Raw genomic sequence first — 17775 nt, forward strand, 5'->3', positions numbered from 1 at the left:
CTTTTTCGTTTCCGCCGCATGACAGCGCCACCTTTGTGAGAGTTCCTCTTCTCTTGGGGAGGAACCGAGAGAGAAACATGGTGCCTGAAGCCCTAGTGTGCCAGTATCCGTACCTTACCTACACAGTAGTAGGTGTATCAAACAGCAAGCCTGGCGCAACCCCTCCCCTCCCCCTTCCCCTTCATCTCGCTGCCCAATCTTCGATACCACGCACGTCTCTCGGGGAAATGCCAGACAGGGATTCATGCAGAAGGTGAGATTTTACACTCCCGCCCGCAAACCGCCCATAGCTCTGGCTCATTGGCCTGAGGCTCCGTGCCCAGCGCGGCTCGTTACAGTGTTACTATCGAATCTTTTTCGAGTCCCTTCTTTGACAAAGATCAGAAAAGTACTGAATCCCTCTCCTATTCGCTGGGCTTGCCGTCTTCCGAAGGTGGTAGCGCCGGGAGAGATGGACCAACAAGGCTGGTCGCAAGGAAAACATCAGAAAATGAGAAAAAAACCATTTGTGATCCCTCCGAGCTCGTGGATCGGATACTTGCTTTTTCTTTCCTTTTTCTAGTCCTTCCTTGCAACAAGGAAATCCGCTGGGCAGAATGGCACTTTGCCCATGCCCTGGTAGGTAGGTATTCGTACCTTGCTGACTCGAATCAACTCATTCCACCCGTGTCGTCAGTGACAACCAGGCATAGTCTGGTCTTGAAAACACAACCTGGGGGCTGCCTGGCCACGGCCGAAAGAAAAAGAATGCGGCAAACGGCACGAGGAGAGACAAACGGATCCTGGTCGTGCCAGCAGCTTTCCGCAAGGGCCCTTGGGGAGGGGAGCGAGAGCAATAGGTTACGACTGATTGCTTTTGGAGAAGTTGATGAGGAAGAAGAGAAAGAAGAAGCAGAGGGAAAGTAAAGGCTAATTATCCTACTTTTTCTTTCTTTTGGTTTGAGACAAGGGCAAAAAACATCCACCGTTTCCCTTGATAATTTGGCAGACTCTCATCATCGATACGCAACACAGACAGAATGGATGTGTACATGCGCAATTCCCCATCTTTTTCTTTCCGCAAAAGAAACGATTTCTCGAGGGCCAGGCCCGCGGGTTTGTGCCCATGCCTTCTCATCCAGCACATACGCCCGCCAAGTGTTCCCAGATAGAGGGTGGGCAGAATATCGAAGGGGGGAGGGGGGTATGTGATCGAGGGATGGGAAGGGTAGGTATTAAGCGGCAACCTTTTTTCTGAGATCCTATACAATCTTTACCCTCGGACCTTTTCCCCTTAAGCCGTATCGATCCCGCTCCTGCAGCCACCTGAGCTTAAGATCTTACATATACCCGCTTGAACCATCACCTCGGGACGTCGTCTGACAGGCTGCTCTCGCTCACCGGTATCTGTCGGCCCTTGCAACTTGCCTTGACCGAGTTGTCATGCCAAGTCCCCTCTTTTCAGTCTAAATCAACCTCTCGCACGCTCACACGCACACGCACATACAATACCCTCGTGTAGGTTTCGATGTCTGTTGAAGAACAAGACCGATGCTGACGAAGCAGATTCAGATAGCTTTTATAGCTACCGCCAACCTCACCCTCTCTGTTTCATCAACACTTCTTCACCCCCACCGCCACCCACCGCCCCGCGCCGCCCGTCATGTGCGAGTGGTACCGACGCAACTACGCCTGCGGGCACCACTTCACGGGCGCCTCAGAGTGGTGCTACCGGTACAGCCAGACGCAGAAGCGGTGTAAGGTGGTGGTCACGCAGGTCGACTACGACTCCTCTGTATGCAAGAGCTGTATGAAGAAGGGCGTCAAGACCGAGGTGCCCTGGGAGCACATGATTGACCGATCCAAATTCGATCCCAACCAGGAATGAGAGACATCCAATCACCAACACCACCATCATCACTATCAGCATCGTCTTCCGGTGTCGTTGGCAACGAACCGTGAAAGACGACCGAAAAACTTACACAACCTTTTCCTAATCATGTATTTGTTCGACCAAAACCGCCTACCGAAGGGCGAGAAAACTTATTTCCAGGGCGAGAGAGAGATAGAGGGAGATGGATCCTCCTAAGGCGTACCGGTATCTACGAGGCGGTAATCGGGGTCGTGTGGCCAGGCACGTCTATGGCTTATTAGAGCATCTGGGAGCGGCGCACCTTATACCCATTTGATTTCATGATTGGAAAAAACTTGTTGGACTGTATGAAGTCCTTCGATGGCAGTTGCATTTGGAGTTTTGGAAGCGGGATCTTCAACAAAAAGAAAAGTGGTTTCTCAAACCCTCACCTTGGTTAGACTTTGTTTTACGCGTATAATGGTCGTTTGAACCGATCGCCTTAAGGTTGGATAGGGTATTACCCGTCTTTCGAGATATCGTGATGCATCCTGCAGGCTGCTTGATGAGCTTGCTGAGCGGCACGGCTATGCTAGCTTAAGGTATTGACTACCTGTGCAATGGATGAGGACCGACGAAGGCTTACTTGTCTCGAGGCAAGTTTCGATATCGACTTTGCGGTGTAGTGGTGTACTGAGTTGGGCATCGATCCTGCCGCGGGTCGCGGAATGCCAAGTCTCAGATCTTAGACATGAAGCAATCTGGAGGGGTCGGCAAGCTGTGGCAACTGGATCAGGACCTGAAGATCTGTCTAGCCTTTTTGACAAATGACGATCGAAGCAAGAGTTTCATGACCCATTTGCGTTCAGTAGTGAACAATGCAGGCATGGCATCCCATGTGCAGGTTGAGACTTGCCCAGCCTGGACACGAGGTCGTCAGGTAGCTATCGCATGGTGAAAGGAGGGGAAGAGGAGGTTTCGGAACTCCCAGTGGTTGTGAATTTCTCGATCTCGAACTGACACGGGCAATTCATTGGTAAGACAGACGGCCGCGATGATCCACGATCCGCGTTCCACACGGTACCGAAATCCTGAGACGCGCGCGTGCCTATGGCTCAGTCAGTGACGTTCAGACCGAGACAAGAGCTGACGCAAGGATAAGCCACTGAACAGCTGAGCTCTGAGGTTTTGGGGTGGTCTTGCGAGGCTAGAGTATCGGTAGCCGTGACAACGACTATCTACGGCGCCTGTTGGAATCGGAAGATGCCTTGGTGACCTCCGTACCGGTCCCGCATTTTCCGGAGGGATGCCGGAAGTCCACCGGCTTCTAAGGCCTTACATCGAAAACCAGCTTAGAACTGGGGGAAGTCGGCCAGTATGGCGTCAAGGGGCCGGCGATGTTCGGCGCTGTGGTCGTTGAGTGTCGGAAGATGCACGGGCTTAGATCGGGCGCCTGGGCATCGTGGCGGTCACGCGCGGCGCGGTGCGGCGCGGCGCCCCTTCCCTCCATGGTCCGGCGGACCCACTTTGAGATCCGATTACATAAAGAGCCGAGTACTCGTAAGGTACTTGACAATCAAAAGTTCTACCTGCTCCTCGAGTCCTCGTAACTAAAGCAGAAGCTTAGAACCAAGACTCCAGAATCAAGAACGGTACGACTGACTCCCCACCACCTCGGGACCCCTCCACATCGGTAGCGCGGCGCCCACACCAAAAATCCAAGAAAAGGGCTCTGAATGGCCCATCGCCGCAGTCGGCCACTTGATCGCTGCGACTTTACTTTGACAACCCCCACACCGCGATCAAAGATGTCCACTCTTTCTCAGACCATCAGCTAATCCCGTCAGAGGATTAGGATGTAGTGGTGCACCCAAGGCGGTGGTTACCCAATGCCAAACCACGCTGCTCCTGGCCTAGCCAGTCCACTATCTGACCATCTAATTCGCCGAGTGTGAGAGGATTTTTCTCTCTAGTAATCGTCTACTTTTATTCGCGCGCAAATCTCGCTTGTTACTCACGCCACGCGCTCTGTATCATCGTCACCTTTTGACTTCTCTTCTCTCTCTCACGACGTGTGACAGAGATTGAAAATTCATCGCAACTTTTGCGTCGCAGCCTTGTAATCTGCTTTTTACCGTATAAGATTGACAATTGACAATTGCGCTTAAACTGCAACTATGGGTCAACCATCCTTCGCGGCGTCCAACGCCCTCATCTACGTCACCTATGGACTCTTCCTGTATGAACTCTGCGCAGCTCTTTCAATCTCAACACCCTTTATCGCTGCTGTTTTCCCTCCCTCCTAAAGGGTGTATGGTACTAACGTTTGCGCAGTATCACCGGTACTGCCATTGCGTGGAAGTTCCGCAATCAGTCCAAGGGAGAGTTCCTGTCTGGAAATAGAACTCAGACGGGTCAGGAACTCTTCCCCTTTGCATCATGAGAATGAGAGTGAGAGTATATCTGTTGAATGGGGCCAGACGAGGCTGAGTCTCTTATATCTGGCCGCGTCTGCGACACTTGGCTCTCATTCCCTTGAGAAACAGTCAACAAGCTCGACTCTCGTTCGAATCCCCCAATGTATAGCAAACTAACACGCACTCCCCGCAGCCTTCCCCCTGGCCCTCAACTTCATCGCCTCTGGTGAGTGAAGAAGACGCGGGTGGTCTAGCCACTGCGCTTCTTAACCCGATAGCAAAGCATCTTCCGAGAAAGAAGAGCGGCAGAACGGCACGGAAAACAGCAAAGACTACGAGACTACTTTCCCACGAACCGCACAGCACAATGCAAGCCTACAACAGATGATATAGGATGATCGACTTCTCTATCCCCGATTCTTCTCATGAACAGAATCATCATGAGACGAATGACTACGGGCCAGGAATCCAATCGAATGACTGACAGGCAGGTTCGTAACCCAACAACAAAAAGATCAACAATTACTCCTCGACTTCCATTTCCCCCTACTCCCTTTTTTCTGATCTCATCTTCTGAATCGGCGGAGACAAGCCTACTAACCTTTCTGGCCACCCTGAGGCACACCTCGAATGTGGCCAGAATTATCTGTGGAAAACCCTCCCCCCCTCTGAAGATGTCATCAGGAAAAAGGGGGTGGGGGGAGATGGAAACATCGGGGATGCGGCTCACTACGGGCGCGGATTTGAAGCAGTCGCCGCGCATCCACCCTCTTCCGTTCTCATCGTCTCTGGAAAGTCCTTCTTGGAGGTCTCCGTCTGAGACGACACGACAGAAGAGGAGATGCCGCGAAATGTGGAAATGAAGCTGAGATTGCACCGTAATTACTCGATCAAGTTAATGCTTGCGTGGGAAACGTGCTGCCGCTCCGAACATCTCTCCCCCCTCCCCTCCCTCTCTCCTTCTACCTTGCCCTGGCCTCGTGAAATACTAACAAACACACCTAAGCCCTCGGCTCCGGCATCCTCTTCTCCTACCCGGAACTCGCCACAATCACCGGCGTCCAGGGCGTCCTCGTCTACGCCCTCTCGTCCTCTCTCCCGCTCCTCATCTTCGCCGTCCTCGGCCCCGTCATCCGCCGCAAGACGCCCGAGGGTTTCGTCCTCACGGCCTGGACGAGGCAGCGCTACGGCACCGTCGCCATGTTGTATCTCAGCTTCATGACCCTCGTCACGCTGTTCCTGTACATGGTCGCCGAGCTGTCCGCCATCGGACAGGTCGTCAACGCCCTGACGAGTCTGGATGGCTTGCCCGTCATGATTGTGCAGTGCGTCATCACCACAATCTACACATGTAAGTTTCCCCCCGCCGGTATTCTGGAGAAATAGAGAATACCAGACTAACGTCCGAATCATTAAGCCCTCGGTGGTTTCCGCATCTCCTTTGTGACGGACAACATCCAAGGCGCAATGGTAATCTGCCTCATCATCATCGTCGCAATCACAATGGGCGTCAAAACAGATATCGACACCTCCCTCATCGAAACCTCAGGCCTTCTGAAACCAACCCTCCTGGGCTGGCAACTCCTCTACATCCTCCCCATCTGCATCCTCACAAACGACTTCTTCCTCTCGGGCTTCTGGCTCCGCACCTTTGCCTCCAAAACAGACAAAGACCTCCGCGTGGGCGTCTCCATCGCCGTCGTCATCATCCTCTGCATCCTCACCATGGTCGGCGTAACCGGCCTCGTAGCAGCCTGGTCCGGCGCGCTCCCGCTAGACCAGATCGCAGACAGCGGCTCCATCGCCTTCTTCCTCCTCCTCCAACAACTCCCCGCCTGGGTCGTCGGCATCGTCCTCGTCATGGTCTGCACCCTCTCCACCGCGGCCTTTGACAGCCTGCAATCCGCAATGGTCTCCTCCGCCTCAAACGACCTCTTCCGCAACCGCCTCAACATCTGGTGGATCCGCGCCGGCGTCGTCCTCATCATCTTCCCCACCGTCGTCATCGCCCTGAAAGCCCCCTCTGTCCTGCAAATCTACCTCATCTCCGACCTCGTCTCCGCCTCCGTCATCCCCGTCCTCGTGTTCGGCTTGGTCGACCGCTTCTACTGGTGGCGCGGCTTCGAGGTCGTCGCCGGCGGGCTGGGCGGCATCCTCACCGTTTTCCTGTTCGGTCTCGTCTTTTACGACGGCGACGCGCAAAAGGCGGGTAACCTGCTCATCATCTCCGAGGGCCTGTACGCCAACGACTGGAGCGTGTTCGGCGCCTTCGTCGCTGCGCCCGTGGGCAGTTTCCTCTGGGGGTTCGGCGCGTTGGGGTGCCGGTTGGCGTTCCAGTACGTCTTGGCCAAGAAGAGCGGTCGCCGCTTCGACGCGCTCGATCGGCCTGTCGGGCCTGGGTTCACGCCCGAGGCTGACGGCGCCCCTCGCTATGTTGAGAGGGACGAGTATGAGGCCAACTCCGAGGTTGAGGTCATTAAGCCCGCTGGCAAGTTCTTCTAAGGGCCATGCCTCGATCTCAACGGTGAGCATGCTACTCGGAGTAAGCAAAGCATAAGCGATCAGAAGGTGTTTTCCTGAAGTACCATTTGATCCTTGCGTAGCAATTCGTATCAATACATGAAAAGTGGATTAAATACCCACGGAAGGGAAAATAACCCTAGCGAAGTAGGGAGAAGGGGGAGATTTTGATTCTTGTATTTGGTGGTCGGTCGGAGAGTCTTTTGCTCCTATGCAATCAGGCCCGTTCTATAGCCAGCCATTTAATCAGACACATATAATACACTCATTACATGTTTTTGTTTCACTCCTCATACACATGCCCGCCACAACCTCCTGTTGTCGTCCTCGCCAGTGCGACCAAAAGATATCAGCCTCACAGCCGCTCCCCCCGTCTCTTGGCATAATCCTTCTTCTCCATATCCTTGATGCCCTTTTGCATCATTTCCCAGTCCTCCATCGTCGTGGCCTGCGTGTTGCCCCACGCGATCCACTTCTTGGGCGCCCACGTCTTGGGGTTGAACTGCCTGGTCATGACAAAGTACTCTGTCTGATTCTGCACCCGCAGCCCGCCCTTGACGGGCTTATTCGTCGACTTCTCAATCTTGTCCAGCTTCTGCGAGCTCGAGATGGCGACGACGACCTGCTGGATAACCGGCGCCTTGCCCAGCGGCGGCATCATCGCAATCTTGTGGCTCACGATGCGCGGCTTGCCGTCGTAGCGGAGCAGCTCCCACGTCAGCTTCTCCGTCGCCTTGCGGCGCGAGATGACGGCCGACAGGGTCTGGTAGAGGGCCGGGGTGCAGATCTCGCGGAGGGTGTCCTTGTCGCCGGCGGCCAGGGCCTCGCCCAGGCGGCGGTGGAGGGCCTTGGCCTCGGGGACGATCTTGGTGTAGCTGAGCTGGAAGCGCGGCTTGGTGGTCCAGTTCGGCATGGAGTGGACCTTTGCGCCGAAGACGGCGAAGAAGTCTAGCACGCGTTGCTTGAGGCGGGCGTAGTTGTATGCCCAGAGGGCCTTGGGGGACTTGTCGAGTTGGGAGAAGGGTACGGTGACAAAGGTTCCTGTTGTGGATGCCGTGTCAACGAGCTATTCTCTGCCTGTCTCTTTCCTGCTCCCTCCACGTATAAAGTGCGCCTACTAAATCACACCATCTCGATACTGAGAACGCACCTGGAAGCATAATATGTGCCATAGTCATGGACTTTTCGATCTCGCTGGCAGAATATCCGCCGTCGGCCTGCGAAGCTTTCTTGTTCTGGCGCGAACTCATCCGCATGTCCGCCGCAAATTTGCTTGCGTAGCCCCTCCTCACCGACACGGCCACGACAGGCGACGCTGCTATCCTCTTGGCCGCGGGGAGAACTCTGGTGAAGGGCTGCTGGGGGCGCATGGCTGCGCTGCCGAGGCCGAGCAGCGGCCTCGCGAATCGGTACATGGCGCGTGACGGATAGGTCAATCGGTATCGATTCGTGATCGTAGGATTATGCCAGTTTCGAGGTCGTCGTCGTCGTCGTCGAGTGCGGGAGCGGGCGGACTCTGGGAATGGTCTGATTCCGAACGGGTCGTCCTGTCCTCTTACTGGGGAGCTCTATCACGAACACCTCTGCTGACCAAAAATTCCAATTGGAAAAATAGGTGGTCCAAGCTTTCGGGGGACATTTTTCTTGAGGGACCACAACTCGGTCGGAATCCTCCGCGGCAAGCGCTTCGGCCGTCGCATCTTTTGGAAACAGGGGAGTGCACGGCTCATGTTCTTGCCGCGATGGTCATCTGCGCCACACTGTGGCTTGTAGAGCTATGTTTTCCCCACTAGAGTTGAATTACACCAATGACAGCCTCGATAGTCATCAAGCCACGTCGAGTGGATAATTGCTTCCAAAAATGACGACGAAGGCAGGCACTGGCAGGGTTGTAGTATCCGTTCATGATGTGTCGGACTCCGCAATGAGGGAGAAGAGGGATTCGTACCTTACGCTACGAATACGTACCTTACCCACGGTCGGGCAGAACCCTGCTGTCATTGTCTCAATTCCGCATCCACAAGGGAAGCCCGACTAAAACGTGCCTGTACCTGCTCATGCTGCTCAGTGCCCAGTGCTCAGGGACGACGTAGCAATCAAGATAATGTGAGGTAGCGAACCTGGAAGGTGGGAGGATGGATGGATGCTTCACCTCTTTGGAATACTCATTAATCAATCCAAACCTTTTTTCTTTTCTAATCTGGTCTACAACTCTGACCAATAGCTCACCTCCTGGACCAGCTGGATTCGGCCATTTTGGCATTATCTCACGCACACACACATTCCCGTAATTGACACTTGTCGACACAATTGCGGGCAGCGGCACGCGACCTACCTGCCTGGGCTTCCATTCCCCCTCCTCGTCCTCGTCTTCGTCCATCCTCCGAATAACCCCCCAAAAAGGGTCCCTCATACTCGAGCTCCAATCCCTCCTTCACATCCCGGTCGCCTCCAACTCTCGGATGCTCTCCGTTCCTTGGAACATCCTGTCCCAAAAAACAAGAATAGAGGGAGGAAATCGACCGCACCCCCCAGAAACGAGCTGCAGGACCGCCCAATCCCAAGTGCTGGAGCACGACGCCGAGACACAACCTTGGAAGCACCAGTATGCCGAGCTACCTTTCCGTCTGCCACTAAGTAGTTCTCGACTGGATCTTGCTTCTTCCAAACTTCCAGAAACCCGCTCCGCTCTGCTGCTACACTACGCTACTCGCCAACCTTACCTACCTTGGGGTTCAAGGTCCTAAAAGGCCTAGACGCCTACGGATACCGGACTCTTCGACCAACCGGCCATCTCACAATAGCTTCGAACCTAACCCTCCTTCTCGTCCATCACACGCTCTCTTCCTCTCTCCGTCTGGCACTTGCCTCCTTCGACAACTCTACTACCCCCATGCCGCCATCGTCGCCGCCGCCGCAGATAACCGCACCCGAATCCCCTCCATCAATGGCAGCGCAGTCCGCCGCAACACCACCGCCTCACAGAGCTTAGATGGCACCCCTCGCGCGCGCCGTCTCAAACCACCACCTCCAGCACCAACACCACCACACAAACGGCACCCCGATTCCCACGAACGGCGCTCCTCCAGACCCAAACGCAGACGACACCACCTCCGGCCACCCACCGCCCTACAACCCGGACCTCGTCTCCTCCTCCCTCCTCGAACCCCGCATCGCCGTCGTTCTCAATGTCCCCAAGCTATGGCGACCATGGCTCTTCGCCTGCCGCCTTCTCTCTATCGGCCCGGCCATCTTCTGGGCCCTGCAGCCCGCTCTGACCCTCCTCGTTCAGATCATTCCCGTCGCCGTACCGGGGGGAAAGAAAGCTGTTGATGCTGCTGCTGCGGCGGCCTCTGGAGTCGGGGTTGGCGGTGTCGTCAGCGGCGGGTTCGCGGGTAGCACGTGTCCCCCGCCCAATTGGCCCCCCGGACACTCCGAGATACCCTTCCCATGGACTGAAATGTCCTTGGGACTCATGTGGGTATGTGGAAGCATTGCTCTTCTCTGGGGGAGCACACAACGACGCCTGCGCTGGGTTGTGCCGTTGGATGAACCCCCGAAAGATGAATCAAAAGCTGACATGAATATCGTGTTAGTGCGGAGCTTCAGCGTACCTCTCCTTCTTCTTCATAGACTGCCTGATGTCACGATGGTAAGTGGTTGAAGCGCACCTTTCTTCTCCACATGCTATGTTCCGTATATGAAGAGGCTCATCTAACAACGACTAGGCTCATCAACTACACCCCACAAGCGACAATCATCCGCCTCCTTACAATCAACTCCACCAACGCCTTCCTCACCGAACGAATCCTCACATTTTCAGGCGGCTTCGAGGACCCAAGACTTCTTCTCCCCGGTTGGGTCACCATAGCTACGGTCAGTCAAACGCTTTCCTGTTCCACAGCAGCTTTCTACACTTGGGCCGCTCCCGAAAGCATTAGTTAAACAACCGTTAACATCTTGCCCTGCGTGCGTAAACCAGACCCTTACGATAGCATACCACATCACCCAACGAAGCATAAACATCCAAAAGGAAACCTCCACCTCGATCAACATCTTCTCCATCGCCAGCTTCATCAGCATGATCTCCCTCCTCGCCCACCTCCACTACAACGGCTCAGACTATCCCGAAAAACCGTTCGAGTCCCTCGCCAGGTTCATTCTGCAGCAGTTTGAGCGTGTGACCGGCGAGGCCATCTTGCCTTCCTATTCACCTTCGCATAGCGAACTATAGGCGCCATGTCACGAATCTAAATTTTCAGAGCATTGTTCCATCTATTTGATATGTTTTGGTGAATGTAGGGGGGACACGAACTATGTGTCATGGCGGATGGACCCCCACGATGGAAAGTATTTAGGGGCGGGAAGCACGAGAAAGAGGAAACACGACCTTGTTGAAAGCAACGGGTGCTGGAATGTGCTTTGAGAAACATAGATACCCCAAATTCACACCTATGCTGCATATAAAGTGGTTTCCTCATGCAATAAGACAAGTTGCTAGCACGTTGTTACTGTCTACAATGTGTGGTTCAAACTTCTGTGTAGATGAAGGGTCAACTTTCGTCTGCTGGGTGCCAAATCGCAAGGTTGTTTCCAGGCAGTGGAAACATCCATGACTAGGGATTGTCACAAAAAGTGGCATGATCCAAGGACTTCGACGAATTTATCAACGGCCAGAAGGCTCCAAAACAAGAGCACACATCACAAAAATGGCAAGAGAGAATTGGGACAAGTTTGTCATTGTCAAGACTAAATCTCTGGACCACCCAAACCATCAATGAAAGTACGGTGGGCCCTTGTGAGATGCTCGAGATCTAACTGTCTCATCATGCGTCGAAGCTGACGCAAGTCGCCCTCAACCTCCACCGATAACCTCTTCTGTCGGTGGGAGGTATACCGTCCTACTACGTCACATCGGGTGCCGACACTGAGCGGCGTCGAAAGGCGGAGAGGCTGCTATGCCTCGTGGCTCTTCTCAGACCCGGACGTCAGCCGTAGCCGCTGTGGCTAAGGCTGATAGGAACGGTGGCGACTTGCGGCGTGCTTAGAAACCGTGGACCTTGATGGTCTTGGAATCCAATCCGAGTCCCTCCTTGGTGTTGATGAGGAACTCTTGCACAACCTTGCGCTGGTCACCCTGGAGCTGGATGACCTCGCCCATCTCGCTGTCAGCTACGATGGTGCCATTGCAAGCTAGAAGGGGCCATGTTAGCAGGCCGCCCATGTCATATTGGGGTTGAAGCGGGGTAATCCGTACCAAATTGCTTCTTGATGACCTTGAGAATTTTCTTCTGGTCGAATTTCTTCGGGAGACCCTGAACGGTGGTCAAAGTCTTTCGTCCATTGCGCTCTGCAAGTCATGGGTTAGTCACTGTATGTTGATTGGTTGCCTTGAGTCGACGCGCGTGGGACCGCTCTGTCGGGACGTGCGGCATTTGTGTCTCTCGACAGCAGGGTTTGGAGGTTCGCGACGTACGTTGGATCCGAATATGGATATAATTTTGAGACTGTTTGGTCTCGCCGGTGTCTTCGTCGGCTTCGGCGAAGGGGTCTGAAGCGCGACAATGGTCAGCATCCTAGTAGGCAAGTTGGTGGCGGTCAGGGGGGAGAGAGGGCAACGCAACGTGCTCCAATCTCTAGGCGACAGCGAGCCAGGAGACTTGAAGGAACACGGCGGTGATGATCGTGGATCGAAGGAAGACGACTGTGGTGGTGACATACCGTAGGACTTGAGATTTTCAATTGACATAAACTCGTCTGTTCGGGGGTGACCTTGGGAAACGGGTTGGGTGACGATTGTCGGGGGTTTAGCGACGGACGGCGTGAGAGCGGTCTCGCTGTAGTAGTGCTCGAGTAGTTGGGTTGTTAACACGAGAATGCGGTTGCTCGCAGTTGATCTAGCGGTTATCTGATGTCGTTGATGTTTGTACTGGGTCGATGATGATGAGGTGGTGGGAGACGGACGAAAGACGGATCGCTGGGCTGGGTGGTTATATACGTCGGAAGATTTATGGGGGGTGGACGGGGTCTGCAGATCAGTGACTGATGTTAGGGTGGGCAGGCGGGCAGCCCGCAAAATTGGTAACTTGGGACGGAAGGAATGACGGACTCGGGTTCGGGCGGGCACTGAACAGAGTTACAAAGAGCGATGCAGTCAGGTACCTATCTCAACTCCTCTGCCTGTATTAGGTAGCGATGGGCGGATAAGGTACCTGGTTTGGCTGGGTCTCAGGCCCTCCTGCCCTGGTGCGAGTAAACCGGGGGACTTGGAAGGTGCAGGTGGGCACGAGGGGCAACTAGGTATTGCACAGGGCAGGCACAGGCCACTGGCCGTTTCCCGTGCCTGCTCTGGCTGAACCAGCGGGAAACGGAATCGCGTGAGCCGCTGACTGCGCCCGATAAGGTACCTTGACTTGGGAGAGATAAGGCAATGGAACCTCTCATCACCCGCATCTTCTTCTGCTTTACGTAGTATTATGGTAGTTTCCGAAAGGCATTGCCCCTCTGTACTTCGCACAGTTCAACGTGTGTTACTCACCCTTCGCCCATCATCCCAAAGTCAGCCCTCGCAGTGAGCACGTTGTTTGTGACAAACCCGTCCGAGTCCTGCCCTGCACAAGATGACGACTATGGATATGGATACCTCATTGCAGAGGTTTGGTTGGTGGTCACACTTGGCACAGAAGCAACAGTCACACCAACACCAGCACGGCCCACACCTAGTTGTGGCTGGACTCATCGACTCGCGCGCCGCCGCCCCGACCCCATGATTGTCCCTGGCTATTTGCGGTTTAGTCGGCGGGATGCCCAAGCAATCTATGGATGCCATCTGCAGCTAGTATCTCGGCACCTTGCGCTACCCGGCTCCCAGGTACAGCCACTGTGAGGCCTCTGCCAGCTCTCTGCCAGGACGTCGGCGCCACCGGAGCTTCCTCGATACATTATACAGCTGCAAGAGGTCTCTCGTCGGCAGCCACTACATACCTCCAACGATCACGCACTTTCAAGGACTGAGACATGGGCAATCATCTGATAGGGGACCCCCCTGGAAGAGCGCCAGCCCAAGAGAGAGGCACAATGTTGTTTGTTTCGTCTGCAAGACAAATCCTGACTCCCTGCGTCTGCGGCATCTGCATCAACGCCAACTCGGCCGGCTTCCAGACCTTGCGCCTTGACCAGTCCCGACTCTACAATGACCATCTGCTGCCAGCCGGCCTTGCCGCTTTCAGCGCCCAGCCCTACAACTTTCAAGTCTCCGGATGCGGCTCCACGATGCGTCACTGAGAGCTGACTAGCATGTCCCTGTCCTCCGTCACAATCCAACAATCCTACGAACAGAGCCTTTCAGACCATGGTCGAGCAAAAGCAGGATCGGTGTCAAGGCGCTTGAGCCACTCGATCGTCAAGTCACGAAATGGAAATTAAAGACTTCAAATGTTCATTACAATTCGACATCCATCAGTCAAGCTCTGGCACCGGCAAATGGTCGACAAGCTTGAGATGTGTCAGACCCAGCTTTCCCAATGCTTCGATAGCATTCTGGTCCCGCAGCTCCTGCGTCTCCTTCTCCGAGACCAGCACAAAGTCCTGTTTCAGCAACCATCCGCCCTCCTTGACGTTATACTCCTCCGCCGTCGCCTTGTCCACCTTATCGAGGTCGACAACAAGACTCTTCTTAACACCAAACACCGCATCCGATTTCTCATATGGATCTCCCCGGATATAGAGTGCGCTAGTTGATTGCGTCAGCCAGATCCATGATCCATCTCACCCAACCCTGGCCATCCGCATCGGAACGGAACGAACGGGGGGTTCTTGAAAGAGCTAGCTCCTACAATGGAGTAACAGATAAGGGCGGAAAAACCTACGTGATCAAGTGGTCCCAGCCTTCCTTTTGGAACATGAAGTGCAGATGCGCTGGCCGCCAGCAATGACGCCCCAGGAGAGAAAGCAGCTTTCCAACCGGCCCATCGTGGGGAATTGGATAGCTCACGGGCTTGATTCCCTGGAAGAAGAAGCGACCCTCCTTATCCGAGATCATGACACAGCGCTCGCTTGCTTCTGTCCTCCCTTCGTGCTGCACGTCGTAGTGACCACTGCTGTCCGTCTCCCAGATGTCAATCTTGACTCCGGAGATGGGGTTACCTTGTCGGTCCTTGATCGTGCACACAACCAGCAGCGGTTCGCCCTCAGGATCTCCCGACATATTCGCTCCGTTCTCCAGAGTCGGCGCATCGTGTGTGTGGAATGGTCCCAAGACGGAGCCTTCGGTGGAGTCGGATGGCTTGGGGTGGTTAATGCTGTCGACGAGCAGGGAGAGGCCTAGGATATCGGAGAGGAGAATGAACTCCTAGTCGGGCGGTCAGCGTTGTTCGTCAGGAGTCCTGAAGCCATCCGCTATATTCATGACGGGTGCACCGCGCGCCGACTTACATGCCGCACGTCGCTGCTAATCTGTCCGCAGCCGACGAGGAAATTCAGCGCCGCCATCCACTCGTCAGTGCTCAACCGCGTCTCCCGCGCAAAGTCGTGCAGATGGGTGACGAGCCGTTCCATGAGGTACTTGAGTCGTGCATTGTCGCTCTGCGAGTTGATGCGAACGGTGTTGGGTGTGATGTTGTCGATCGTGAGATCCAGGAGCTCTGGTGTGTTTTGAGCCATTGTTGCTTGCTAATTGTGTGTGATCTAGATGCAGGCAGCGACAACGGTCCGATTTGCTTCTCAAATGTCCAGTCGAGATAGTAACGGCTTTCTCTTTGCTCGTCTCGTCTATCTTTAATATCAAGGACCCCGGATTTATCTGGCAGAGGTGGTACTCTTCGGAGGGAGGGGCACTCTTTATGTAATGCTCTGTAATCGCTGATTTCCGAGTGGGCTACCTAGCTGTACCATGTAGTACAGATGGTCTGAATTTCGAGTGTCGGTCGACGGGTGATACCTTAGCCGCGTCGCGGCAAATCCGCCGCACCTTGGACGTAGTCGGACACTTCAGAACACAACGGATTTACGGAACAAGTCTCTAAGTCCTAGGATTAACTGCTTGGAAAGAGGTATGTCAGCACATTGTCATTTGATGGTTCCCCAAGACTCGAGGATACGGTAATTCTCCCCCTCTACCCCTCCTCCTCCACCACATCCCCAGCTAGGTACCTACCTGGGTGATAATCCCCTCCGGCACTCAGTCTGAGTCTCTGACTTCATAGAGGAGAGGGCGTTCTGCGGGGTACTAGCGCTGCCCCGCCCCCACAACCTGTCGCGGGAGACTCTGAAGTCGGTGGAGGGCTTGGAGGGGTAGTGCAGACGGGGGTCCGAGCGTCACCCCCGGGTCCTGGCTCGGGACTTGCGATGGGCGGGCGGATTGTGTAAGCGGCCTTCTTCGGCACTCGGTCCCGGCCGGGATGTCCGGGGGATCATAACGACGAGAGGGTTTAGACGTGGTACATCTAGATTAGGAACTATGTTGTGTTCTGCCGTTACCTTTGGGTGATCAGAGGCTGTACACTTTGGTATGGAGCTTTGGTCCCCGTGTGTTTTGCGTGAGGATGTTTGCTACTACCCAAGGTAAGTATGCAAGGTAACGACGACGAAGTATCATGAGGTCACATGGCGACGAGCATGTTTCATGCTGGAGAATTGGCTGTTAAACAATCAGAGCATTGATCTTCGTGCTTCGTTGAAACTCGGACCGATGGGTAGCAAAAGTGAGAAGAGACACTCGAGATTTGGCGGGTAAGGTAACTTGCGCATCATCAAAGTGTGCTATATCGTTGAGCCTCTTCTGAACTGAAATGTCAATACAACGTTGAGATACAGCTGCCACTCTCCCTTTAGTTCTCTTCTCATCGGTCACTGGTAGTGGGCTTTCCTTCCGGTGCCATGGCACATTGATTAGCAGGCCCGGGTCAGGTTATCACTGCTCGATTCCGAGCCCCGTGCCGCGCGGGGCCCACTTTCTCCGACTGAGCCCTCGGCGCCGGCAGCGACGTAAGATTCTCCGGAGCGAAGAGCCACCTCCGACACAATTTCGTGTAGGCGCGAACTAACAAAACCATTGTTGAAGCTACCACGGGTCCCAAGAACCCCCCCCCCCCCCCCCCCCCCCCCCCCGCCCCCCCCCCCCCCTCCGGTCCCCGCGCGGAGAGCCCCCCCCCCGCCAAAATTTCTTTGGGGCGCAAACAACAAAACCATTTTGGAAGCCCCCGCCGGGCCCCAAACCCCCCCCCCCCCCCCCCCCACTGGAGGTATACGGTGTGCCCTATCAACGACGCGACAATACGACACAATGCAACTCGAAAGATTGGAGAAACAAGACTCTGAAAAACCTAAACCTGAGTCATGCCATTCACAAAACCACGCAGTATCCAGAAGAAGAGGGATAAACGGAGCGTAATTCCAGCAAATATGAACGCGTAGGTATTATAACTTGCTCTGTGCACAGCAAAGATAACTTCGCGGATAAAGCGGCTTTGAGAATCTGAATCCAGCAACTTGACAAATGTCCTCCGTCATTTCCCAACCCCCTTTCCGGACGGCCGACTAATCAATCTCGGCACTTGCTGGTCCCTGCATGATCACCACAACTCAAAGTTCACGACCGTGCCCGAACTTTTGCCTTTTTTTTCCTTCAGGACACTCTTTTGAAGCGATGTCATGTTCTTTCGCACTCTACCTTACACTAGTCTCCGTGATAAGGTATTCATAAGGTAGTCTGCATAGAAAGTTTCCTCGTAGCCGCCGGCGTTGAACAAGGTAGGTTCGATCCCGTCTTGGTACCCTGCCATGCCTGGGGAGGTGCGGCATGTATGATGTGCCTGATTGCCCAAAAAGAGGGGGCCGTCCCTACTTCTTTCACCCATTTACGCGTTTACGGAAGGCCGGGACTGAAATTGGGATTGGGATTGCTCTACAAGGCAATTACGGACAAGAAAAATGTAATCATAAGGTGTGCCGGGGGTCGATGTTGCGCGCAAGTGCCATCGGATTAAGCTCCGACCTGACTCCTCTTCC

General features: G+C 54.5%; 8 protein-coding genes across 8 annotated transcripts; 4 read left to right on the forward strand and 4 right to left on the reverse strand.

Moving 5' to 3' along the window:
• Window positions 1–1507: 1507 nt before the first annotated feature.
• Window positions 1508–1867, forward strand: CABS01_10559 (uncharacterized protein; the record flags this gene model as incomplete). Its single annotated transcript, XM_060543914.1, has 2 exons — window positions 1508–1513; window positions 1565–1867. The coding sequence occupies 2 exons, from the start codon at window positions 1508–1510 to the stop codon at window positions 1865–1867; spliced, it is 309 nt and encodes a 102-aa protein (XP_060399116.1).
• A 1093-nt stretch (window positions 1868–2960) lies between these two features.
• On the reverse strand, window positions 2961–3341 carry CABS01_10560 (uncharacterized protein; the record flags this gene model as incomplete). Its single annotated transcript, XM_060543915.1, has 2 exons — window positions 2961–3038; window positions 3171–3341. 2 exons carry the CDS (start codon window positions 3339–3341, stop codon window positions 2961–2963), a joined length of 249 nt encoding a protein of 82 aa, XP_060399117.1.
• A 667-nt stretch (window positions 3342–4008) lies between these two features.
• CABS01_10561 (uncharacterized protein) lies at window positions 4009–6750 on the forward strand (the record flags this gene model as incomplete). Its single annotated transcript, XM_060543916.1, has 5 exons — window positions 4009–4070; window positions 4166–4245; window positions 4442–4474; window positions 5255–5599; window positions 5666–6750. 5 exons carry the CDS (start codon window positions 4009–4011, stop codon window positions 6748–6750), a joined length of 1605 nt encoding a protein of 534 aa, XP_060399118.1.
• A 373-nt stretch (window positions 6751–7123) lies between these two features.
• CABS01_10562 (uncharacterized protein) lies at window positions 7124–8183 on the reverse strand (the record flags this gene model as incomplete). The annotated part of the gene is made up of 2 exons (XM_060543917.1): window positions 7124–7809; window positions 7919–8183. The coding sequence occupies 2 exons, from the start codon at window positions 8181–8183 to the stop codon at window positions 7124–7126; spliced, it is 951 nt and encodes a 316-aa protein (XP_060399119.1).
• Window positions 8184–9760: 1577 nt separating this feature from the next.
• Window positions 9761–11002, forward strand: CABS01_10563 (uncharacterized protein; the record flags this gene model as incomplete). The annotated part of the gene is made up of 4 exons (XM_060543918.1): window positions 9761–10249; window positions 10365–10420; window positions 10497–10644; window positions 10751–11002. 4 exons carry the CDS (start codon window positions 9761–9763, stop codon window positions 11000–11002), a joined length of 945 nt encoding a protein of 314 aa, XP_060399120.1.
• Window positions 11003–11812: 810 nt separating this feature from the next.
• On the reverse strand, window positions 11813–12892 carry CABS01_10564 (eukaryotic translation initiation factor eIF-1; the record flags this gene model as incomplete). The annotated part of the gene is made up of 4 exons (XM_060543919.1): window positions 11813–11961; window positions 12026–12118; window positions 12245–12319; window positions 12490–12892. Coding segments are annotated over 4 exons (720 nt in total), but the record flags the coding sequence as incomplete, so codon positions are not given.
• A 953-nt stretch (window positions 12893–13845) lies between these two features.
• CABS01_10565 (uncharacterized protein) lies at window positions 13846–14052 on the forward strand (the record flags this gene model as incomplete). The annotated part of the gene is made up of 1 exon (XM_060543920.1): window positions 13846–14052. The coding sequence occupies one exon, from the start codon at window positions 13846–13848 to the stop codon at window positions 14050–14052; it is 207 nt and encodes a 68-aa protein (XP_060399122.1).
• A 174-nt stretch (window positions 14053–14226) lies between these two features.
• On the reverse strand, window positions 14227–15429 carry CABS01_10566 (dioxygenase; the record flags this gene model as incomplete). Its single annotated transcript, XM_060543921.1, has 3 exons — window positions 14227–14500; window positions 14637–15118; window positions 15202–15429. The coding sequence occupies 3 exons, from the start codon at window positions 15427–15429 to the stop codon at window positions 14227–14229; spliced, it is 984 nt and encodes a 327-aa protein (XP_060399123.1).
• Window positions 15430–17775: the final 2346 nt, after the last annotated feature.

This window comes from Colletotrichum abscissum (genome assembly GCF_030869225.1).
Source record: "Colletotrichum abscissum strain IMI 504890 chromosome Unknown Scaffold_27.1, whole genome shotgun sequence".
Taxonomy (NCBI): domain Eukaryota; kingdom Fungi; phylum Ascomycota; class Sordariomycetes; order Glomerellales; family Glomerellaceae; genus Colletotrichum; species Colletotrichum abscissum.